Source organism: Heterodontus francisci, chromosome 5 (assembly GCF_036365525.1).
Source record: "Heterodontus francisci isolate sHetFra1 chromosome 5, sHetFra1.hap1, whole genome shotgun sequence".
Taxonomy (NCBI): domain Eukaryota; kingdom Metazoa; phylum Chordata; class Chondrichthyes; order Heterodontiformes; family Heterodontidae; genus Heterodontus; species Heterodontus francisci.
Genome location: NC_090375.1, coordinates 24,985,432 through 25,011,059, shown reverse-complemented (window position 1 = coordinate 25,011,059; position 25,628 = coordinate 24,985,432). Strand labels below are relative to the sequence as shown.

The window sequence follows — 25,628 nt, the reverse complement described above, 5'->3', positions numbered from 1 at the left end:
GTTTGTTATCTTCATTTTTAAAATGGGGACAGAGGGAGGTGATGTTGAGAATGCTGCAACAATGAACTTGACTTTTTCAACTATTATTTACACAGAAATATATGAAGTAACATGTTTACAACATGAAACTTAAAATAACCCAAATTACTTACTTAAACATTTTATTATAAAAAAAAGCATAAAATTCTCCCAACATTAGTTTTCGGCAGCATGTAGTGACATCACTAGTCCAAGCCAGAGTGGAGTCATAAACTCGTAACGGCACAGAAGGATGACATTCGGCCAATGGGGTAATTCCCCCATCAATCACACTGCGTAAGTGACTGGGATTCATTTTACACACCTAATTTGTATTATGTAACTATCCTCCACTCACTGCATTTTGCTTGAGAAATAATTCTTTTATCAGGAGACTCTGCTCCAGTTGTGGTCATGAGGTCTGTTTGCTGTAGTTTACATAGATTCTTTAAATAGACTATGCGAAATAAATAAATGCTATTTGCTGCAAAATAGACTTTGCTATAAGTCCTGCCCGCTTGGCAGACTCTGTTTGCTTTGTTTGGTTCCTCTACATATTTCCCTGCAAGAGGGTGGGAAAGTAATTAGTCTCAACATTTCAAAGGAGGTACCCAACCACAAAGTGGGTTGAATTGTCCTTTCCTCTCTCCAATGTGGAAAAAAAATCTAATTTTTGCTTAGTGTCTTCTTGCAGTCCAGTCAAGTAGCTTTCCATTAGTATAAATTGTTTGACAGTGGTCATACTACATAGCATGTCCACACACCAAAATGGTACGCCTCCTTAAATACCATGGAATAGAAGTTTTATTTTGGGCGCAATTGGATATTCCAGTATAAATTGTGCCCAAAGTTGCACTCGTTTTGAAAAATGAACCATAGAAAGATAGAACCATAGAAGCGTTACAGCACAGAAATGTGCCAATCAGCTCATCGGGTCTGCGCCAGCTGAAAAAAATAGCCACCTACTCTAATCCCACCTTCCAGCACCTGGTCCGTAGCTTTGCAGGTTACAGGTAGACAAAGTGCAACCCCCTCCCCACCCAGAGTTTCCTCTCAAACTAATTTTCTTTTAATTGTTTTAAAAAATATTCCTTGCTATATTTAAGAGTGATAACTTGGTAAAGTTTAATTAGTTCAGCTGAAAACTGGTTCATCACAAAAAAAGTATTTTAAATCATTGTCAATCCACCACCTGTGAGTATCCCAATCTTAAACTAGGAATGTAACTTTTAAAAAACTATCTTCTAGTTAGACTGGGGTGCAGTAGTCAGTTCCTTAGTAAATTTAAAAAATTCTAAACCTTTCAAAATGTGCCAATTGGTGCACTTGCACCCAAAAAAATCCATCTTAATTTTTGGAGCTTCCTTGAAGGCCTGTAAATGAGTGCAATTAGCAGAAATTCCCACTGGTGATTAATTCATCCAAGGGCATGGCCAGATTTGTGGGCAGGGCTGGTTTCAGACTGCAATTTGAGCTTAAAATTCCACGATCTTTTGCACTGGTTACGCAGATATTGGGTGAATTGTGCTGGAAAAAGCAACACAACAAAACAGATACTCTAGGCCCTTGATTTGAAAAATTCTAAAAATATGATCATTTTTGTGGGTAACAAGGGGTTAACCTCATTAATTATGAATTCAATATTTTTTCATTTATTGGCCATTGGACATAATGGCTGTGGAAATGGAAGTCCATATTTTTCACAAATTTTGCGTAAACACTTTTCATACTCTTTATTGAGTTTAGCAGATTCTTGCAGAGCATACTTTAGATCTTCAATTTCTTCAAAGAAGCCCTATGATACACAAGGAAACATAAAATTAGTCTAAGAAATATAATAATCAGGAAATCACATTAAAATGTAAGTCTTAACATATTTATGCACTTAACATGAAGTAATGAAAAAAAAACCCTTCCAGGCTGAAATTCCAGCATCACGGTTTTGTATATTAAAATTAACTATATCTTTATGCCACATAATCCTTGTTCCAACACAAAATGAAACGTAAATGATATTCTATTGGGATCAATGTGAATTGCAATTTGATTAGAAGTGATAGTCAGGCAGCAAATTCTCATGCCCTACTAAATACCACCCACGGAATGCAATGATATCCAGGCAATTTATAGCCTAACAATGTTTATAGAAACAGCTGAACTACAAGGTGACTCATTATTGGATTAGATGCAGTAGTAAGTGCTCAACAGGGTACTTATTTCATCATTTATACCTTCATAAAAGCTATAGAACAAAAGTAACTTCTAACAGTTAATTTTTTTTAAAAATTGGGTAGCCTAAGAATACAGAAAAAATGACAGAAAAGGTTAAGTCAAGAAGTACTGATTATATAATGCCAAGCTTGGGTTTTAAAAACAAAAAATTATAGAAGGAAGTAAAACGGTTACTTATATAGATTGCAGGAGCAGTGGATCACTGAGCACAGGCAGTAATATTCATTTCATGAGTGTAACTCACGTACTTGGATTGGTATAATGCATTGTAGTCAAGTTAATTATGAACTATGTCAATAGCAGTTTGCTGCATCATATTCCCTTTAACCTACATTCCAAGAGGTGAAGTCTACTCTAAACCACTATCCATAAAGTGATGAGTTTTATTAGTTCTGATGAAAGGTCACTGACCTGAAACATTAACTCTGCTTCTCTCTCCACAGATGCTGCCAGACCTGCTGAGTATTTCCAGCATTTCTTGTTTTCATTTCAGATTTCCAGCATCTGCAGTATTTTGCTTTTATTTTAGAGTTTCATTAGTTCTCAGCCACACTGCTGGATGGGATATCCACTTTCATGTATGTCATCACCAAACCCAAGATTTCAGTTATTTTACATCTGCCATTGATCTATGCAATTACTGGGCTGAAGCAGTGATAATGGCCAACTAAGACAGGGTGTCAGTAAGATAACCAGATGTGGAAGACTGCTCAACTAAATCATGCTTACAGCAAATCACTTGCAAAGCAACAGTACCTTGTCTAGTCCAGCCAGCTCATTTTTCAGGCTTCTTTTCTCCTTCGTCAGTTTGTCCCTTTCCTTTTGTAGCCTTTCGATCTCAAACAACAACTCTACAGAAAACCATAAATATTAAATGTAAATTACAGTTTTGCAAACATGGAAGGTATAAGCTGTTACAGCCTGAAATTTTCTTTGTCTTCAGTAGATGGCTTCTGTTAGTGGTTGCAATCATGCTGATTGTATTTTTTGCAAAGTCCCTTTTTTAAATGTTTTCCTCAGCTCTTTTGCTGGTACCTGTCAATTCACACACCAAGTGAGAGCAAGACCTACTCTGAACTGGTCCTATGAAACACGAGAGCATTGCACAAATGAGTGTCCCTGAGATCTCTTCTCTAAATAGCAGTGTCTGACCACCTCTTGGAGCTCTGCTATGTCAAAGTTGGTTCAGATCAAGAATTCAGCAATGGGGAAATTTAATTTTGTATCTCACTTAAGTTTCTAAACTTATTTTGGTATAAGGTGAAAGATATCAGAGTTGGAAGATCGAATGCAATGTCACCATCAGCCAGCAGAATGGGCAGGCAAGTTGCAGATTGAATTTAATACTGACAAGCGTGAGGTGATGCATTTTGGCAGAAGGAATAGGGAGAGGTAATATATACTTAAGGGCACAGTTCTAAAGAGTGTAGAGGAACAGAAGGACCTGGGATGCATGTGTATCGATCTTTGAAAGTGGCAGGACATACTGAGAGAGTGGTTAGTAAAGCATGAGATCTTGGGCTTCATAAATAGAGGCTTTGAATACAAAATCAGGAACCTTTATAAAGCTCTGGTTAGGCCCCAACTGGAGTACTGCAACCAGTTCTGGTCACCACACTTTAGAAAGGATGTGAGAGTACTTGAGAGGGCACAGAGGAGATTTACCAAAATGGTTCAAGGTATGGGGAACTTTAGTTAGAAGATTAGGTTGGAAAATTAGGATTGTTCTCCTTAGAACAAAGGAGATTGAGGAGAGATTTAATAGAAGTGTACAAGATTATGACAGGCTTAGATAAGATAGACAAGAAAAAACTGTTGCATTTAATAATGGTACAAGGACTAGGGGACACAGATTGAAGGTTTTGGGTAAGAGATACAGAGGGAATGTGAGGAAGAACTTTTTTTATGCAGCGGGTGGTAATGACCTGAAATTCACTGCTCACAAGGGTGGAAGTGGAGACAATCAATGAATTCAAAAGGAAACTGATGGCTAGGTGAAGGTAATAAACTCACAGGGCTACTGGGATTGAGTGGGCAAGTCAGACTGACTGGATAACTTCATGGAGAACCTGCATGGACTCGATGGGCCAAATGTCCTCCTTCTGTGACATAAATAATGCTATGACTTACAAGTTAGTTGTACAGGAAACTTTTCACCAACAATGTGCCTTTAATCCAACCTCAGAAAGCCACAGTGCAACATTTCCAATTTCTGCACCAGATATCCTTACAGTTATTGAAGTGGATTGGATAGAGATGCAAGGCCATTAGGACCTGGTTTCAAAGTGCCTCAAAATGTTGTTTCATTCAGGCAGAAAAAAGGAACTTTCACCCCTCCATTGTGTGTTAGATTCATCAAGACCTAAGAGATGTAGACAGTGTTCTAACTGAATGCACCAATCAAAAGTGGAAAAATGGGTACATCCTAATGGATACATATTCCAGAATTTTGTTCAATTACTGTTGCTGATAAGGGAGAAATTAGATAGAACTTTTCCTCAAGTTAAATGCTGGGGTGGATCAGAGACACGGGGCTGAATTTTATGGGGCCTGCAAGAGCGGGATAGGTGGGGTGGGAGAGGGGGCGGGGCTGGAAAATGTGAGGGAAGGTGGGGGGGGGGGGGGAGGGGGGTGGAGTGCCCGTCACCTTCCCGCCAGCACAGCATTCTGCCAGCAGTGGGGAAGGTGGTGGACGGCCCCTGCAGAGTGGCCTTAAGTGGCCAATTAAGGGCCTCTTCCCACCACCACTGGCATTTTACCACTGGCAGATGGGCCCTCTGACACGTGGGGAGGCTGCCAGATAAACCCTCCCAGCCTTCGTGCTGGCTCAGGAGGCAGTGAGCGGGGGGGGGCCTCTGTGGCCGACAGAGAGGCCTCCCTGGCAGCAATGGCCCACCCCTTGCAGGGGCCTGCCTGACTGGCCCCAGCGACTTCCAATCCCACTTACCTTGCCAAGAGGGCGGTGTCCATCACTGCAACTCTTAGCTGGGTGCAGTCCCAGCAGTGGCCACCGCTCCCAGTGACACTGCTGAAACAGAAGAGCTGCCAGCCCTCTGATTGGCCAGCAGCTAATGGAAGCGGGCTCTCATTCCTTAAAGGGATGGGAACCCCAACGGCAGCTCATTAGCTGCACCCTGGGCCTAAAATCCAGCCGGGGCTTCCCCAAACGACTGAAGCGGGGTACCCACAGTTTTCCAGCCTGTCGTCAGGGCTGCTGCCACCCTGTCAAAATCCAGCCCATGGTCTGCAGGAAAGTAAATAAATCTGCAAGTCACATAAATTGCACAGTTAATCTTTATAAAGGTTCAATTCAGCATAATTGATTGTGGATTAATGTGCTTCTCAGCCGTATAGATCAGAAAAGTCCAAGGCTCAGTCCATGGTCTATGCTGTTAACTGATCGCAGCCTGGGTCATAATGGGGTGTCACAAATGGCATCAGTGCTCCTAAGGCTTGAAGGGGAAGGGGAAGTGAATTCTCAGCTAGTATTCCCATTCTTGATAACCAATTAAATGACCTGCACCAGAAAATATGGATGTCATCAGGTAAAGTCAGGAGGAGACCTTCCCCTTCACAGCTGAAAAGTTTGCCAGTACTCCGTCCATACATGAAGAATGCAAGTCAGTGCATGAGGAATCACATCATAACACAAGCTGCAAGAGGAAAAACATTCAGTTGAAGCCTTACCAATGTGAATGCAGTCTGGTGAGCAACCTTTCTTGCCACCAGACCTGCGTTTGTAAGATGCAGAGCCCCGGTCTGGTGTTGGAGTCCTTCGTCTTCTCCCTGTGAGAGTGTTTTCCAGTTGCTGAATCCTTTGTTTTGATGTCACAAGCTGTAATTCTAACTCATGAATGTTCACCTGGAAGATGCAAGAGTGAGAAGCCATTTTTTTTTTTAAATGTCCAGACTGCAAGTATAATTGAAATGAAGGATCTAGGTATTAGTGATGAAAGATGAGCTTTCTTTTCTATGAGGTATCATTTTATGTTTCTTGGGTTGCAGCAGCACACTCAGAGTCAAAACCACAAAAAAGAGAAAGAACAGGTTTTTTGATACAAACCATTTCCAGAATCAGATTATGTCTGATACATAGATCTGTAAATTGGACTCAGTACCTGTTTGCCAGACCTAGTGCTTTCATAATGATTTTAATAATAAGCATTCGGATGCCACAAGATAATGTATTTCCCAGGTAGATTCCAAGCTATTAAATTTACATATAAACATTCTTTGTACCTTTTATGATGCATGCTTAATTGGCATCTATGATTGAAATCAACAGATACTTTTTAAAAATTTCTTTTATATCTTCAAAGCAACTTGAACAGTCTGAGGCTGACTTACTCCAAGACAACAGTTATTCTGAAAGCATTGGAAAGCAGAGCAATGACACTGTGGTGACATGTGGGGTCCGGTAGCATATAGTTAAGTTACTGGACTAGTAATCCAGAGGCTGGGACTAATGATCTGTCTCTATTTGCATGTGTGTCTCACATATGCATGCTAGTGTGGGGCGCGTCATGTATCCGTATGGCACTGGATACTGCAAACACTATGGCACTGACAATATTCCGACAATAGTACCTGTGCTCCAGAACTTGCCGCACCCCTAGCCAAGCTGTTCCAGTACAGCTACAACACTGGTATCTACCCAGAAATGTGCAAAAACTGCCCAGGTATGTCCTGTACACAAAAAGCATGACAAGTCTAACCCAGCCAATTACTGCCCCATCAGTCTACTCTCAATCATCAGTAAAGTGATGGAAGGTGTCAATTGACAGTGCTATCAAACGGCACTTGCTTAGCAATAACCTGCTCAGTGTCGCTCAGTTTGGGTTTCACCAGGGCCACTCAGCACATGACCTCATTACTGTCTTGGTTCAAACATGGACAAAAGAGCTGAACTCCAGAGGTGAGGTGAGAGTGACTGCCCTTGACATCAAGGCAGCATTTGACCAAGTATGGCATCAAGGAGCCCTAGCAAAACTGGAGTCAATGGGAATCAGGGGGAAAACTCTCTGCTGGTTGGAGTCATACCTAGCACAAAGGAAGATGGTTGTGGTTGTTGCAGGTCAATCATTTGAGCTCCAGAACATCATTGCAGGAGTTCCTCAGGGTAGTGTCCTAGGCCCAACCATCTTCAGCTGCTTCATCAATGACCTTCCTTCAATCATAAGGCCAGACGTCGGGATGTCCGCTGCACAATGTTCAGCATCATTCGCGACTCCTCAGATACTCCGTATAGAAATGCAGCAAGACCTGGACAATATCCAGGCTTGGGCTGATAAGTAGCAGGTAACATTCACGCCACACAAGTGCCAGGCAATGACCATCTCCAACAAGAGAGAATCTAACCATCTCTCCTTGACATTCAATGGCATTACGATCGCTGAATCCCCCACTATCAATATCCTAGGGGTTACCATTGACCAGTTCTACGAGAAACTCCATAACATCATTAGCAGCATCCCCAACACTGAACACCTATTCCTGCTGGGGGGACTTTAATGCCACGGTTGGGGCCGACCATGACTCATGGCCCTCCTGCCTTGGGCGCTATGGCGTTGGAAGGATGAATGAGAATGGGCAGTGACTGCTTGAGTTGTGTACCTATCATAACCTCTGCATCACCAACTCGTTCTTTCACACTAAACCCTGTCACCAGGTTTCATGGAGGCACCCAAGATCGCGTCGTTGGCACCAGCTAGACCTCATTGTCACAAGGCGAGCCGCCTTAAACAGTGAGCAAATCACACGCAGCTTCCACAGTGCGGACTGCGACACCGACCACTCCCTGGTGTGCAGCAAGGTTAGACTCAGACCAAAGAAGTTGCATCATTCCAAGCAGAAGGGCCACCCGCGCATCAACACGAGCAGACTTTCTCACCCACAGCTGTTACAAAAATTTCTAAATTCACTTGTGTCAGCCCTTCAAAACACTCCCACAGGGGATGCTGAGACCAAGTGGGCCCACATCAGAGACGCCATCGATGAGTCAGCTTTGACCACCTACGGCAAAAGTGCAGGGACAAACGCAGACTGGTTTCAACCTCATAATGAAGAGCTGGAACCTGTCATAGCCGCTAAGTGCATTGCACTGTTGAACTACAAGAAAGCCGCCAGCGAGTTAACATCCGTAGCACTTAAAGCAGCCAGAAGCACTGCACAAAGAACAGCCAGGCACTGCGCAAACGACTACTGGCAACACCTATGCAGTCATATTCAGCTGGCCTCAGACACCGGAAACATCAGAGGAATGCATGATGGCATTAAGAGAGCTCTTGGGCCAACCATCAAGAAGATCGCCCCCCTCAAATCTAAATCAGGGGACATAATCACTGACCAATGCCCTCAATGCAGCCCAGCCTCTACCAGTCATGGATGAGCTGGACATACAGCCAACCAAATCGGAACTCAATGATGCCACTGATTCTCTAGCCAGCGGAAAAGCCCCTGGGAAGGACAGCATTACCCCTGAAATAATCAAGAGTGCCAAGCCTGCTATACTCTCAGCACTCCATGAACTGCTATGCCTGTGCTAGGACGAGGGAGCAGTACCTCAGGACATGTGCGATGTCAATATCATCACCCTCTATAAAAACAAAGGTGACTGCAACAACTACCGTGGAATCTCCCTGCTCAGCATAGTGGGGAAAGTCTTTGCTCGAGTCGCTCTAAACAGGCTCCAGAAGCTGGCCAAGCGCGTCTACCCTGAGGCACAGTGTGGCTTTCGTGCAGAGAGATCGACCGTTGACATGCTGTTCTCCCTTCGTCAGATACAGGAGAAATGCCGCGAACAACAGTTGCCCCTCTACATTGCTTTCATTGATCTCACCTTTTGACCTCATCAGCAGACGTGGTCTCTTCAGACTACTAGAAAAGATTGGATGCCCACCAAAGCTACTAAGTATCATCACCTCATTCCATGACAATATGAAAGGCACAATTCAACATGGTGGCTCCTCATCAGACCCCTTTCCTATCCTGAGTGGCGTGAAACAGGGCTGTGTTCTCACACCCACACTTTTTGGGATTTTCTTCTCCCTGCTGCTTTCACATGCGTTCAAGTCCTCGGAAGAAGGAATTTTCCTCCACACAAGATCAGGGGGCAGGTTGTTCAACCTTGCCCGTCTAAGAGCGAAGTCCAAAGTACGGAAAGTCCTCATCAGGGAACTCCTCTTTGCTGACGATGCTGCTTTAACATCTCACACTGAAGAGTGTCTGCAGAGTCTCATCGACAGGTTTGCGGCTGCCTGCAATGAATTTGGCCTAACCATCAGCCTCAAGAAAACAAACATCATGAGGCAGGACGTCAGAAATACTCCATCCATCAATATTGGCGACCACGCTCTGGAAGTGGTTCAAGAGTTCACCTACCTAGGCTCAACTATCACCAGTAACCTGTCTCTAGATGCAGAAATCAACAAGCGCATGGGAAAGGCTTCCACTGCTATGTCCAGACTGGCCAAGAGAGTGTGGAAAATGGCGCTCTGACACGGAACACAAAAGTCCGAGTGTATCAAGCCTGTGTCCTCAGTACCTTGCTCTACGGCAGCGAGGCCTGGACAACGTATGTCAGCCAAGAGCGACGTCTCAATTCATTCCATCTTCGCTGCCTCTGGAGAATACTTGGCATCTGGTGGCAGGACCGTATCTCCAACACAGAAGTGCTCGAGGCGGCCAACATCCCCAGGTTATACACACTACTGAGTCAGCGGCGCTTGAGATGGCTTGGTCATGTGAGCCACATGGAAGATGGCAGGATCCCCAAAGACACATTGTACAGCGAGCTCGCAACTGGTATCAGACCCATCGGCCGTCCAAAACTCCGCTTTAAAGACGTCTGCAAACGCGACATGAAATCCTGTGACATTGATCACAAGTCAGCTGCCAGCGATCGCCAGAGCTGGCGGACAGCCATAAAGGCGGGGCTAAAGTGTGGCGAGTCGAAGAGACTTAGCAGTTGGCAGGAAAAAAGACAGAGGCGCAAGGGGAGAGCCAACTGCGTAACAGCCCCGACAATCAAATTTTTCTGCAGCACCTGCGGAAGAGCCGGTCACTCTAGGATTGGCCTTTATAGCCACTCCAGGCGCTGTTCTACACACCACTGACCTCCTCCAGGCGCTTACCCATTGTCTCTCGAGATAAGGAGGCCAAAGAGAAGAGAACCATTGACCAGAAACTGAACTGGAGTAGCCATATAAATACCATGGCTATAAGACCAGGTCAGAGGCCAGGAATCCTGCTGTAACTCACTTCCTGACTCCCCAAAGCCTGTCCACCATCTACAAGGCACAAGTCAGGAGTGTGATGGAATACTCTCCACTTGCCTGGATGAGTGCAGCTCCAACAACACTCAAGAAGCTCGGCACCATCCAGGACAAAGCAGCCCGCTTGATTGGCACCCCATCCATAAACATTCACTCCCTCCACCACCGACGCACAGTGGCAGCTGTGTGTACAAACTACAAGATGCACTGCAGCTCCTCACCAAGGCTCCTTAGACAGCACCTTCCAAACCCACAGCCTCTACCAACTAGAAGGAGAAGGGCAACAGATGCATGGGAACACCACCACCTGCAAGTTCCCATCCAAGTCACACACCATCCTGACTTGGAACGATATCGCCATTCCTTCACTGTCGTTGGGTCAAAATCCTAAACTCCCTTCCTAACAGCACTGTGGGTGTACCTACCTCACATGGACTGCAGTGTTTCAAGAAGGCAGCTCACCACCATCTACTCAAGGGCAATTAGGGGTGGGCAATAAATGCTGGCCTCGTTAGCGACGCCCACGTCCCATGAATGAATCAAAAAAAACGAATCAGAGTTTAAGTTTAAGTTAAATAAATTTCAATATTTCTTCTTTGAACCTAAGAAAGCCTGTTTGTGCTGGTTTCCTTGCCTTGTAATTGGAAAGCGGTAAACAAGGATTCACCAAGGAGGAGCTAAAAACATGGTGTGGTTAAAATTAAACCCCGTTACAGTTAGACCAGGTGATGGCTGAAGGGAACCCTAGACCTCTCCCTCACCTGGTCGTGACAAGTGTTTATTCTTCCTCCTTTCTGAAGAGGAAACAACACGGTGGTCAAAATACAATGATAGAAGCCCTCTATTTGACTTCTGGGCTCATTACATTTACCCAGATACAAGATCTTTGCGCTCATCCAATTCTGGTCTCGAGCACATCCCATATTTTAATTGTTACACCACTGGCGGCAGGGCCTTCAGCTGCCTCAAAGTAAGCTCTGGAACTCCCTCCCTAAACTTTTTCATTTCTCCACCTCTCTCTTTTTAAGATGCTCCTTAAAACCTACCTCTTTGAGCAAGCTTTTGGTCACCTATCCTAACATGTCAGTGTAAAAGTTTATTTGAAAACAAACCTGTGAAACACCTTGGGATGTTTTCTACATTAAAGGCATGGCATAAATGCAAGTTGTTCTTGAGTAAGAGCTCACAGGAGCGATCGATGATGTTGAACCTAAACAATGTACTCCAACCTAAATATATAACGTGGCAGGAGCAAAGACTGGGTTACAATATCACTTGCAATCCAAAGGTTATTCCAACAGACTCAATTTTACATAAACAGATAGTAGTAAATAGCAGTGTTCAAAAATGTCTAAAAGGGCTCAGAGAAACTTAAAGCAAGCAACAATTAGCAGCACAGGAAAAAGACAAATTAGAAGTACAGAAGCTCACTGAGAAGCAGGAACACAGCAAAGGCCGATGGCATTTCCTTCCCAATATTTAGCTGGGGAAGGTTCTGCTCATCACGTAGTCTTGGATAAGTAGCATGACAATTGAGACAGTGGAGGGAACATTGTCTTTGGTCCCTGCCATAAAACTGATCTGTAGCCACCAACACCATCCCTCTCCCTGGCAACTGCCTGAGGCTGAACCAGACTGTTTGCAACCTTGGTGTTGTACTTACCCTGAGATGAGCTTCCAACTACATATCTGTACCACCAGCAAGACTGCCCACTTCCACCTCCATAACATCACCCAACTCCACCCCTGCCTCAGCTCATCGCTTGCTGAAACCTTCATCCATGTCTTGTTACCTCTAGACTTGACTGTTCCAATGCACTCCTGGTTAACCTCTCACATTCCACCCTACATAAATTTAAAAATCATCCAAATCTCTGCTGCCTGTATCCTAACTCATACCAAATCCTTATCACCCATTATTCCTTTGCTGACCTACATTAGCTCCTGGTCCACCAATGCCTCAATTTTAAAATTCTCATCCTTGTTCTCAAATACCATCATGGCCTCACTTCTGCCCTATCTTTGTAACCTTCTCCAGCTCTCTTCCACATCCCTAATTTTAATTGTTCCACCATTGGCAACTGTACCCTCAGCTGCTGAGGTCCTAAGCTCTGGGATACTCTCCATAAACCTCTCAGCCTCTCTTTCCTCCTATAAGACGCTCTTTAAAACCCACTTCTTTGAATATTCCAATATCTCCTTATGAGGCTCAGTGTCAAATTTTGTTTGATAATGCTCCTGCAAAGCACCTTGGGACATTTTACTACATTGTTACAACCATGTGAGAAAGGGGTCTAGGGTTCCCTTTCAGTCTTCACCTGGTCTTACTGCAACAGGGTTTAATTTTTAAACACACCATGTTTTTAGCTCCTCCTTGGTGAATCCTTGTTCACTGCTTTCCAATGATAAGGCAAAGAAACCAGCACAACAGGTTTTCTCTGGTTTAAAGAGGAAAAGTGAAATTTTATTAAACTTAAACTCTAATTCGGTAACGCCTACAGATACATGACGCGCCCACGCTAGCATGCACACACGATACACCCATGCAAATAGAGACAGAAAAGAGAAGAAAATTAAAGTGGAAAAGTTTGAGGCAATATCTGAAGAGTTTTTGTTATGGTTCTTCGAGCTCACTGTAGAGTCCTTGATGGTAGGTAGATCTTGCTTTTCGTCGGGGCCCAGTATTCTCCTTAAACCTTGTTCACTGTCGGAGACTTTTCTTTCTTGGGGATCATGTGTCTTCAGTGGATTCAGTTCCGTAAGAAAGTGATGGGAGTAGGCAGACAGACAGGAGGTCTTCTTCAGTCCAGGAGCATTCCGCTTTCTGCGGGTTCTCAGTTCAAACTGAACAATTCAGAAACCGCCAGGTTGCCAAGCAGGATGGTCATGTGACTAACTGGTCGGACCACGTCTTGGCTCTGCGTATTAGCTGGGAATGGAATGTGCTTCCCTGCCTTCAATGTCTGTTAGTATGTAAATCAGTTTTTTCCAGCCAAGGTCTGGCAGTCCTTCTTACAGGCCTTCTCTTCTTCCCAGCAAGAATTTGAAATTTAATGTCCATGTGGCAAAATTAATATGCCTCATTCTTGGCAGGTGGGGGCCTGCATGACAACATTAACTTATAAATATTGCTATATGAATACAAGTTGTTGTTATTGTTGTTTATAGAAAACCCTTAATGTAGAAAAAACATTCCAAGATGCTCATAAAAGAAAGATAATGAATGGTTGGAAACTATGATTTACACACATTTTTTTATATTTAACTCACATTATTCATATAAAGAATTCCATCTGTAAGTTCAGGCTATCAGCCAAAAGTTTCTTTGAACTGGCATATTTTTTATCCATAGGAAAAATAAAAGGCCGTCATAACTAAGCTTGTAGTGTCTTTTTAGATCAAATTCATGTGTTGTACATTCTATGCTCATCTCAAGCCAACAACATTTCATGTATACACATTCACTGGACAAAGAATGAGTTGTGATGCAGTTGTGACACAAGCATTTCCAAACTTACAGTGACTTTTGAGATGGTTTCACTCTGCTCCTTGTTGGTTTTAATTTCTTTTTCATAACGTTTCTGCAGTGCATTGTACATCTGTAGCAGCCGACTAGGAAAACAAAGACACTATGTTTAGTTCCAGATCAGGATCAACATTTCTAAAATAATACATTCTGCTACCCTCAGGGCATTAAGATTCAACCATGTCATATGGAACTGGTGTCACACGTAGGAAACACTGGGTAGGTGTGGCAGGATATTAGTGATTAATTGGTACTAACCAATAAATTGCCAGACTTTTTAAAATGTAGTTCCACAAGTGGCCATAGTGGGAGTTTAACTCATGTCTCATGCATGGACTGCTAGTACAGTACCATAATCATTAGGTTAACCGCATGTTAGTTCCAGTACTTGGGGGCATCCGAAAGGACTCCTGGCACAATTCAAATAAGAGCAGCTAGCTCACCTGCTGTCCTGACCAACATTTGTCCCTCAAACATCACCACCAAAAGCTGGTCATTGGCCATTCATTTCATTGCTGCTTTTGGGATGTTGGTGGCACAGAATGGCTGCTGTATTTCTCTATACAAGTCATTGCGCTTCCAGATGGTTAAAATTATCTTCAGTTTGAGACACTACTGAATGACCATGCAACACAATTTTCTTCCTAGCACGAAAGATCTTTTCAAAAATTCTGAGAACAGCCAACTTTAAAAAAAAGGCCATTCGGCCCTTTGAGTCTATTCCATCATTCTAATAGACCACAGATGATCTGTACCTTAACTCCATTTTCACATCTTCTTTCCATATTCCTCGTCACCTTTACCCAACAAAAATCTATCAGATACAAGCAAAATTCTGCTGGAAATCTGAAATAAAAGCAGAAAATGCTGGAAATACTCAGCAGGTCTGGGAACATCTGTGGAGAGAGAAATCGAGTTAACATTTCAGGTCTGTGACCTTTCATCAGAACAGGCAAAGGTTAGAAATATAATAGGCTTTAAGCAAGTGGAAGGGTGGTGGGGGAAGAAGAACAAAAGGTGTGTAATAGGGCAGAGGGAGGAGAGATTAAATGACAGAGAGATCATGGAATAGGCAAAAGGAGTGGTAATAATTATAGTAAAAGATAAAGCATTAGTCAGGAGAGAGTGTTAATGGCAGAATAATGAACAGCTCTGTCTGAAAGCAAAAACATGAAAAACAAGTTTAAGACTCTAATTTTCTCTACAACTATTACCACTCACTTTGCCTTTTGTTCCGTGACACTTGTCATTTAATCTCTCCTTCCCTCTGTCCTTTCAGAACTTCCCCTTTGTTTTTCTTCCCTCCTCCCCCCCTTCTACTTGCTCAAAGCCGATTATATTTCTAAATTTTGCCAGTTCTGATGAAAGTCACAGACTTGAAACGTTAACTCTGTTTATTCTCTCCACAGATGCTGCCAGACCTGCTGAGTATTTCCAGCACTTTCTGTTTTTATTTCAAAAATCTTTCAACCTCAGTTTTGAACATTTCAATTGTCCCAGCATCCACAGCCTTTTGGAGGAGCCAGTTGCAGATTTCTACTCTTTAGTTTAACCATAATTGAAAGGTTAGCAATTGAGAGGTAATAAGTAGCCCCCTTCTTAAAAGGGTTTCACTAATAATCTGACAAACAAAAATTAAAAGGAAACACAACATGTCAAATTAGAATTCGATTATGGCTCACGATAAAGCACTCCAGTCCCCCCATCGGTGCTGGAGATTTCTCATACCCTTTGTGTAAAAAAAGTGCTTTCATATTTCAGTCCTAACTGGCCTTGCTCTAATTGAAAGGGAGATTAACAACTATTAACTAATTCTAGTTAATTTACTTGGTGGCAGAAAAGTTTTTCAGCTGCATTTCATGGCGCAATTTTAAAACATAACCAATAGGCTCGCCAAGTATCATTCCTTGTGAAGCATTGTAAAATAAATATGCAAAGAATGAGAAATTGCACTGGCAGACTACAATAAAAATCAAATTGCACAACACAGCACTGAAGTATTTTAAAAAATGGCTTTTTATTTTAAAAAATTTACATCAGACCTCCTCATCCAAAAAGGGTCTTGGGCGGCACAGTGGCGCAGTAGTTAGCACCCCAGCCTCACAGCTCCAGCGACCCGGGTCGCAGTACCAATTCTGGGTACTGCCTGTGCGGAGTTTGCAAGTTCTCCCTGTGACTGTGGGTTTTCTCCGGGTGCTCCGGTTTCCTCCCACAGCCAAAGACCTGCAGGTTGATAGGTAAATTGGCCATTATAAATTGCCCCTAGTATAGGTAGGTGGTAGGGGAATATAGGCAAGGTGGGGATGTGGTAGGAATATGGGATTAGTGTAGGATTAGTATAAATGGGTGGTTGATGGTCGGCACAGACTCAGTGGGCCGAAGGGCCTGTTTCAGTGCTGTATCTCTAAATAAAAATAAAATAAATAAAACAGTGCACTCTTATTATCCAAGCAGTATGTGGCCTCCTTATTCTTTGAACCAAAATTTAACATTTATACTTATACAACAAGTAAACACATCATCTCATTTTTCCTCAATTACTACTTGTCTGAAACAAGCAATTACTCACACTAGATTTCACAGACACAGATCCAGATAAATTTGTAATTTATTTTGTGGCTATCAGCACTAATGCCTTCAAGGTTTGGCCTTTCTTTTAGAAGTTTCTTGCAACTTCAGAGACTAGTAAAAAAAACAATTGTCACTGTGTTTTATTCATACTGGAGCTAACATTTATTCCAGACGTTAGTGAAGAAAAGGCGATGGTAGTGGTAGGGGAAGTAAAAGAAATGCTGGATTACAACATGAAATCAGAGCAATTGTGCATGGACTTTCTGGCTAAAACCTTGCATCGATTCTAATTCCTTTAAAGAGAAAACGATTCCTGGCCTCTTTTGGATCACTTTTCTCTCATTCTGCTTTGATTCCATTTGCTCTAATTTAAGACTAAGTTTTTCTTTCTGCTCAATACACAAGTATTTTTGAAAACAATAATTAAAATACTTACTTGCTTCTTTCATCTGCCTTTGAAGCATTGCCCTCTTTAAGACCTGCCCTCTGCCATGGTTGAGGTTCTGTCTGTATTTGAGCACTTGAAAAACATTTAAAATTGTGACATTTAGTATTCATTTTTTTAATGTCTTCTATATCACCTCAATCTTCCCTAACAATGATTAGGACAAGACTGTGCCCATACTTTTCTCATTAACATTTTATAAACAGATAGTAACGAATGCACATATGCAATCTGAGGTAATAGAACTTCCAATTTCCTCTTGTAGATATAAATTCCTGGCCTATTCCTACTATATTTGGTATATTAGAGACTCACTATGTACATAATTTGCCCCTCATCACTTCAAGGCACTCATATATTACAATTAAACGCAACCTTTACAAAAGGATAAAACTCTTTAAAAGGCAGATGCAGTAACATCATTTGTTGCAGGCATGTGAATTGTTTAAACCTTCAAATGGGACATTTATTATGTCATCTAAACCTCATTTAAACCAATCAAGAATACAAAAGTGCTGGCTGCAATAAGAAAAAAACAGAAGGAAAACAAACTTGGGGATCCAGCCAACATTAAAAGCAAGAGTTTTCTTTTTAATTCATTCACAGGATGTGGGCATTGCTGGTAAGGCCAGCACTTACTGGCAATCCCTAATTCCTCAAGAAGGTGATGGTGAGCTGCCTTTTTGAATGCAATTGAATGGCGTGCTAGGGCATTTCAGAGAGCAGTTAAGGGTTAACCACATTGCTGTGGGTTTAGAGTCACACATACGCCAGATTAGGTCACGACAGCAGATGGACACTAGTGAACCAGGCGGATTTTTACAACAATCGGGAACTTTCATGGTCATCATTACTGATAATAGCTTTTTAATTCTGGATTTAATTAATTAATTGAATTTAAATTCTCCAGCTGCCATGGTGGAATTTGAACTCATATCGAGATCATTAGTCTAGCCTCTGCATTACTTGTCCAGTAACATAACCACTATGCTATACCTCCAACCTGGGCAGTTGGAGTTTTATAACATGGCTGACATCTTATACAACAGTCACCAGTTTTTTTTTCTTTTTCCTGGATAGAATTTTGAGGGAGCTGTATTATATGCGAGTTAACTTATACACAAGGTATATCTGGTAATGTAGCACCAAAAATGTAACTGCTTAAGGATTCCTACAGTATGTTTGCACAGGTATAGAAAAAGCAAGATTTTTTTGGATGCCTTTCAGGCTCTTACTCTCTGGTAGTCACAAAGTCCCTCATCAGTTGTTGCAGTTGGAGTTTTCCCTGGATTTCTGCTAGCTCACTCTCCAACTGTTCATTCTTCTGCCGAAGTTTCTTCAATTTTCTCTGCACATGCTCATTTTCAGCACAAAGCTACAGAAACACATGAAAGCAGGGTGAGCGTAATTCACAATAAAGCTTACTTCTATTGGCACCTTTTTAACTTTCTCAATACCATCAGGAAAAGGAATCTTCAGCTCCAATAGTGTGTCTGTAAATTTCTTGTTTTGGTGGTATGAAACCCTCTATTTTTCCTTCCCACTCAGGGTCTCCCTGAGTGACATCCTGCCTATCACTAAGAAGGCAGGCAAGTCTAGTCCTAGGCCCCTATCAATGGCATTTTGAGCCAGCCCCTAGAAAAATTGTAGCAGTGACCCTGGGATACTTCCTACTCTCAACTTGAAGATAAAGTTTTGCACCAACAGTCCATTTCATCAATCTCAAAATGAACTCAATCAGGGCTGTCCCAAAGATAACAGTTCAGAGTAGAGAGATAGTGAGGAAGAGAGAGAATGAAATCTGCAGACACAGGTCTCACAACAGATTGGAGAGAGTGGGTGTTTCAATTACTAGAGGACACGAGTTCAAAGTGAAAGGGGAAAGGTTTAGGGGGGATATGCGTGGAAAGTTCTTTACGCAGAGGGTGGTGGGCACCTGGAACGCATTGCCAGCGGAGGTGGTAGATGCGGGCACGATGGAGTCTTTTAAGATGTATCTAGACAGATACATGAATGGGCAGGAAGAAAAGAGATACAGAACCTTAGAAAATAGGCGACATGTTTAGAGAGAGGATCTGGATCGGCGCAGGCTTGGAGGGCCGAAGGGCCTGTTCCTGTGCTGTAATTATCTTTGTTTGTTCTTTCTTGGAAGCAGGTCAGGGGTATCCAAACTTCTGGAGCAGTGGCAGGATCTACAAGGCACAATCATTGAGTGGGCCACAAGTGACCAGAAATTCATTCCGAAACCAAAAATCCAAGTATCCCTTGTTAAAAATCCATGTCCAACATATACTAAAATTTATTCCTGCCATACACAAAAAAATCTAACACCTCCCTCCCCTTTCTTTCACACAGTGACTGCACCTCACATCATTTTGATGTCCCCGAGCTGGTATGTTCTACTTTCCCAAACCCTCTTCCACTACCTAGCCTGCCTGCCTGCTGCTCTTTCACTCCTCAGCTCGGGAGCTTTGTCCACTACATCTCCATCAGAGTATATCATCCTGTTTAAACTTCTTGGGACAAGAGGCTGCTACCTGTTTGGCCCAATTATGAATGTAGGAATGTCAGGAGGCCCCTCAAGCTTGTTCTGCCATTCAATGAGATCATGGATAATCTGTGACCCAATCCATATACCTGCCTTTGCCCCAAGTCCCTTAATACCTTTGGCTAACAAAAATCTATCAATATCAGCTTTAAAATTGCTATTTGCGGAAAAGTTCCAAACTTTTACCATCCTTTGCGTGTACAAGTGTTTCCTAAATTTACTCCTCAAAGAACTGACTCTAATTTTTAGACTATGCCTCGTAGTCTGAAACTCTCCAACTAGAAGAAATATTTTCTCCCAATTTACACTCAGTTTCCTTTACTATCTTGAAAACATTGATCAAATCACCTCTTAACTTTCTAAAGTCTAGAAAATACAATTCTAGTTTGTGCGATCTCACCTCAGAACTTAGCCCTTGGAGTCCAAGTATATTTTGAGTAAATCTAGTTCCTATGAAAGCTGATTGGATGATTCTTGACTGTCATTCAACGCAACCTTTTCCCATCTGCAATATTTTTTGAATAAACAAAAGTGTTCAAAGAAAATAAAAAAACTTCTTGTATTCTACTCCCCTAGATATAAAGGACAGCATTCCATGAGCTTTTTGATTATTTTCTGTACCCATTCATGACTGTTGATAAAAACTTCCAATGTCAATATTAAGCAGAGAAAGGAAACAGAGCAATCATGGGCAATGTTGAAAGATCTTGTGGATTGGGTTTGGCCCATAGGCCATGTGTTGCACATTGCCAAATTAGTCGAACCTGGGCTTTTGTTAGAAGGGACAGAATAATCTAAAAGCAAAATACTGCAGATGCTGGAAAATCTAATCTCTGTCACTTGCTTCGATAAAGTAAACCCATCGTCTAGTTATTAAATCAGTGTTATTACCTGTATTTTGATTAAGCATAGAAGTCAATGTGTAAAATTTTCATACTATATCCATTTGAACTGAGAAACATCTAGGTGCAATTATAGATTTGTCCTACTAAAGTTGGATTGTAGTTGGGAGTACATTTACACTGTGAAGTAGTTCTACACTGATCTCCCACAGAGTAGCTCAAGGTGACTCAGAGGATGGACTGTATGCAGTGACATACTGTATGACTGTGACTGTGGTACAATATCCCTTCTTAACCTCCCTGTGGCTTTTTACATGGTCGACTACAACATCTCTTCTATTGTCCAGCTTAGGAGGAACCACCCACCCTTGGTTTCACTCTTACCCCAACTTGTCCATCCTCTCAGGTTAAACCAGGCCGTTTATAACCTCAGCAATGTATTTGATCCCAAGGTGCAACTTCTGAATCTACATCCTCACCATCACAAACACCGCACACTTACACCTCCATAGGGCCATGTGCCTTCACCTGAGTCAGCCTATCTGCTGCTGAAACCCTCAATCATCCTTTTTCAACACTCAACTATTCCAATGCTCTCCTGGCTGGGTTCCTATCCTCCACTGTTTCTAAAGTTTAGCTTCTATTCCACACCAAGTCCTGCTTACCTATCACTCTTGTCCTTGCTGACCGACATTGGCAACCAGTCCCCAGCACTTGGAATTTAAAATTCTCAGCCTTGTGTTTAAATCCTCTCCTATCTATGTAATATGCTCTAACCGTACAACACCTTCCCCTCCAAACTGGTTTCTCTGACTCAGGCCTTTTGCACATCCTCTCTTCCTTTGCCCCACTATGGATGGCTGTGCCTTTCGCCGCCTGGACCCTCAGCACAAGAATTTACTGCCTATAGCAGTGACAACACCTCAAAAGCACTTCATTGTCTGTAAAGCACTTTGGGGTGTCCTAAGGTTGTGAAGGATGCTATAGAAAGAACTCATTTATATAGCGCCTTTAATGTAATAAAGCATCCCAAGGCACTTCACAGGAGCATTATAAAACAAAATATGACACCAAGCCACATAAGGAGATATTAGGTCAGATAACAAAAAGCTTGGTCAAAAGGGGAAGTTTTAAGGATTGTCTTAAAGGAGGAAAGCAAGGTGGAGAGGTGTAGAGAGGGTATTCCAGAGCTTAGGGCCTAGGCCACCAATGGTAGAGTGATTAATATCATGGATGCATAAGAGGCAGGAATTAGATGAGAGCAGATATCACAGAATTCAATATCTCGGAGAACTGTAGGCTGGAATAGATTACAGAGATAGGGAGGGGTAAGGCTATGCAGGGATTTGAAAACAAGGATGAGACCTTTAAAATCAAGACGTTGCTTGACCAGGAGCCAGTGTAGATCAGCCAACACAAGCGTGATAGAGCAACAGGACTTGGTGTGAGTTATGACACAGGCAGCAGAGTTTTAGATGACCTCAAGTTTACAGAGAGTATATTATGGGAGACCAGCCAGGAGTGCATTGGAATAGTCAATTCTAGAGGTAACAGACATGAATGAGGGTTTCAGCAGCAGATAAGCTGAGACGGGGGCAAAATTGGGCAATGCTACAGAGCTGGAAATAGGTGGTCTTAGTGATGGTGGGAGTACGAGGTCTGAAGCTCATCTTGGGGTTAAATGTGACACCAAGGTTGCAAACAGACTGGTTTAATCTCAGTCTGTTGCCAGGGAGAGGAATGGAGTCAGTAACTGGGGAACAGAGTTTAGAGTGGGGGCCGGAAACAATGGCTTCAGGCTTCCCAATATTTCATTGGAGGAAATATCTGCTCACCCAGTACTGGATGTCAGATAAGCAGTCTGATAATTTAGCAACAGTTTTATCTTTCTTGCTTTAACCACCTATTTCTCTCAGCCTCCCTCTCCTCCTTTAAAATCCATATCTTTGGTCAAGATTATAGTCATCCCTCCTAATACATCATTCTTTTGCTCAGTATCCAACTTTTTTAATTACACCTCCAACATTCCATGAAGGAATTTAGGAATTTATAAATCCTTCCACCTCAGCCCCCATTTCGCTAAGGAACACATAGAATCAACAACACAGCCTATCAAGCCTGTGCTGGCTCATTGAAAGAGTTATCCAATTAGTTCCACTCCTCAGCTCTTTTCCCATACCCCTGCAATGTTTTTCCTTTTCAAGTATATATCCAATTGCCTTTTGAAAGTTACTACTGAATCTGCTTCCACCTTGTCAGGGTGCACAACTCGCTATGTAAAAAGAATTCTTCTCTTCCGGTTCTTTTGTCAATTACCTTAAATCTGGGATCGGTGCTTGGGCCCCAGCTGTTAACAATAGATATCAATGATTTGGATGTGGGGACCAAATGTAGTATTTCCAAGTTCGCGGATGACACAAAATTAGGTGGGAATCTGTGTTGTGAGGAAGATGCAAAGCAGCTTCAAGGGGATTTGGACAGACTTAGTAAGTGGACAAGAACGTGGCATATGGAATATAGAAAAATGTGAGGTTATCCACTTTGGTAAGAGGAACAGATGTGCAAAGTATTTCTTAAATGGTAAGAGATTAGAAAGTGTAGATGTATAAAGGGACCTGGGTGCCCTTGTCAATAAGAAAGCTAACATGCAGGTGCAGCAAGCAATTAAGAAGGCTAATGGTATCGCAAGAGGATTTGAGTACAGGAGTAGTGAAGTCTTGCTTCAATTGTACAGAACCTTAGTTAGACCTCACCTGGAGTACTGTGTGCAGTTTTGGTCCCCTTACCTTAGGAAGGATATTATTGTCATAGAGGGAGTGCAACAAAGGTTCACCAGACTTGTTCCGGGGATGGTGGGACTGTCCTGTGAAGAGAGTTTGGGGAAACTGGGCCTGTATTCTCTAGAGTTTCGAAGAATGAGACGTGATCTCATTAAAACCTACAAAATACTTAAAGGGATAGACAGGGTCGATGCAGGCAAGATGTTTCCACTGGTTGGGGAGTCCAGAACCAGGGGACACAATTTCAAAATAAAGGGGAAGCCAATTAGGACAGTAATGAGGAGAAATTTCTTTACTCAGAGGGTTGTGAATCTTTGGAATTCTCTACCCCAGAGGGCTGTGGAAGCTCAGTCATTGAGTATGTTTAAAGCAGAGATTGACAGATTTCTAAATACCAAATGACATAAGGGGATACGAGGATAGTGTGGGAAAAAGGCATTGAAGTGGACGATCAGCCATGATCATATTGAATTGTGGAGCAGGCTTGAGGTGCTGAATGGCCTACTCCTATGTTCCTATCTGTGTCCTCTGCTTACCGACCCTCCTGCCAGTGGAGAGTTTCTCCTTGTTTATTAGAAACCTTCATAATTTTGAACAACTCTATTAAATCTCCCTTCAACCTCCTCTGCTTTAAAGAGTCCCTATTTCTCATCTCTTTAATCATACGTTCCAGCTTGCATCAGTCTGCTGCTCACTCCCAGGCCTCTCTATTCTCTCACCAGAGCTCTGGAAATCTCTTCCTAAACTACTTTTGTCTTGACTCTTTTCTCCTAATCATCAAAAGTCTCTTAAGATCCTTGCTCTTGGACTCTACCTGTCGTCTCTTCCCTAAATTCCTTCCCTCCCTGCTCCAAGCCCATCTCTCCCTTCCCCCTTATGATGGGAAGATAGGAACGGGAGGAGGCCATTCAGCCCCTCAAACCTGTTCCAACATTCAATGAGATCAATGCTGATCTGCATCTTAACTTCATCTATTGGCCTTGGTTCCATAATCATTAATAAATATCCTTGCATAATGCTGAGTATCCTGTTAATGTGAACACACTACAATATAAATTACTGAGGAACTGTACAACACTTTGGTCCAATAACATACTGATGGGTGTCCATAGATTTGCCTTTGAGGTTGTGCCGCTGATAAAGGTTTTATTTTTAAATGCACAGCGGTTGCTATCAGGGAAATGCCAAATGGTGCTGTAGGGAGTATAACTCTGATCCAGGGGACCAGTCTCAGGCCCCGGCGGTGCAGAGTAACCGCACCGGGGGAGAGGCAACGAGGGCCCGCTGTCACTTTAGGAAAGTCCTCCTTACTCACTTGCAGGCACCTGTGTATAGGCGGGATGTCCATAATAACCGGCACAGAGTGAGATTAAAGCACAAGCGGCGGTTTTAATAAATGTGACTACGGGCCTCAGGCTTCAGTTGTTGGTGGCCCCAGACCTTGGCATCGCTAAACGGCCGCGACATCAGCACGGAGAATCCAGAGCGCCCCCGCACGACCGGAGGACCAACCGACGCGCCGACAATCACCCCCTCCCCTCAACTCAGCTCGACAGGAGGATCCACCAGCGCGCGGCGCCCGGGCGCCATCTGTCGGTGTGGAGGGGAGATGTTGTCCGATCACTCAGCGCCATCTGCCGCTAGGAGGACCAAATTGCTTGGTGGTGGTGGGTGGCGGGGTCGGTGGTGCAATTTTAACATAATTAACTGTCTGGAAGTGAAAGAACACGAAAACAGAAAATGCTGGAAATACTCACCAGGGTCCAGCAGTATCTGTGGAGGGGGAACAAGAAAAAGTTAACGTTTCAGATTCATGACCTTTTGTCATTCACTATATTTTTATTTTGAATTTTTAGCATCTGCAGTATTTTGCTTTGTTATTAGGGAAATTGAAGAGTTCTGGGGGATTGCTGATTTTATGCTGCCATCTGATGTTGCTCTCCATTAAAGTCTGTGGAGAGTAAGGCAGGGTGCAAAAACCCAAGTTCCATCAAATTCTGCGAGTTATCTGTCGGGCAGGTTAAATTAAAATTACTGCCATAGAATCTACAGCACAGGAATCAGGTCATTCAACCCAACTGGTCTGTGCGGATTAGGATTGCCACGTCTCCAGGATTGTCCTAAAGTCTCCAGGAATTAAAGGTGCACTCCTGGCTGGTTTCCCACATTCTGCCCTGCTTAAACTTGAGGTCATCCAAAACTCTGCTACCCACGCCTTAACTCGCACGAAATCCCACTCACCCATCATCCCTGTGCTTATTGGCTCCCAGTCAAGCAACGTCCAAATTTTAAAATTCTTATCCTTGTTTTCAAATCCCTCCATGGCCTTGTCCCTTCCTATCTCTGTAATTTCCTCGAGCCCTACAACTCTCTGAGATATCTGTGCTCTTCTA

General features: G+C 42.8%; 1 protein-coding gene across 1 annotated transcript; it reads right to left on the bottom strand.

The window, feature by feature from the left end:
- Positions 1-1,647: 1,647 nt before the first annotated feature.
- On the bottom strand, positions 1,648-24,752 carry LOC137369523 (centrosomal protein of 290 kDa-like). Its single transcript, XM_068030793.1, has 7 exons — positions 24,551-24,752; positions 18,301-18,440; positions 17,057-17,140; positions 14,042-14,135; positions 5,938-6,112; positions 3,007-3,101; positions 1,648-1,813 (listed from the first exon to the last, which is right to left on the bottom strand). Exons 1-7 carry the CDS (start codon positions 24,581-24,583, stop codon positions 1,667-1,669), a joined length of 768 nt encoding a protein of 255 aa, XP_067886894.1. The 5' UTR covers positions 24,584-24,752; the 3' UTR covers positions 1,648-1,666.
- Positions 24,753-25,628: the final 876 nt, after the last annotated feature.

What these genes read in the sequence shown, in the direction of transcription:
- LOC137369523 (XM_068030793.1), bottom strand. Translation starts at nt 24,583, where the DNA reads ATGGACATCCCGCCTATACACAGGTGCCTGCAA. An exon ending in GACTTTGTGACTACCAGAGA is followed by an intron (nt 17,141 to 18,300) that starts GTAAGAGCCTGA and finishes ATGTTTTTCAAG; the next exon opens with TGCTCAAATACAGACAGAAC. An exon ending in ACCAGACTGCATTCACATTG is followed by an intron (nt 3,102 to 5,937) that starts GTAAGGCTTCAA and finishes GGTTTTCTGTAG; the next exon opens with AGTTGTTGTTTGAGATCGAA.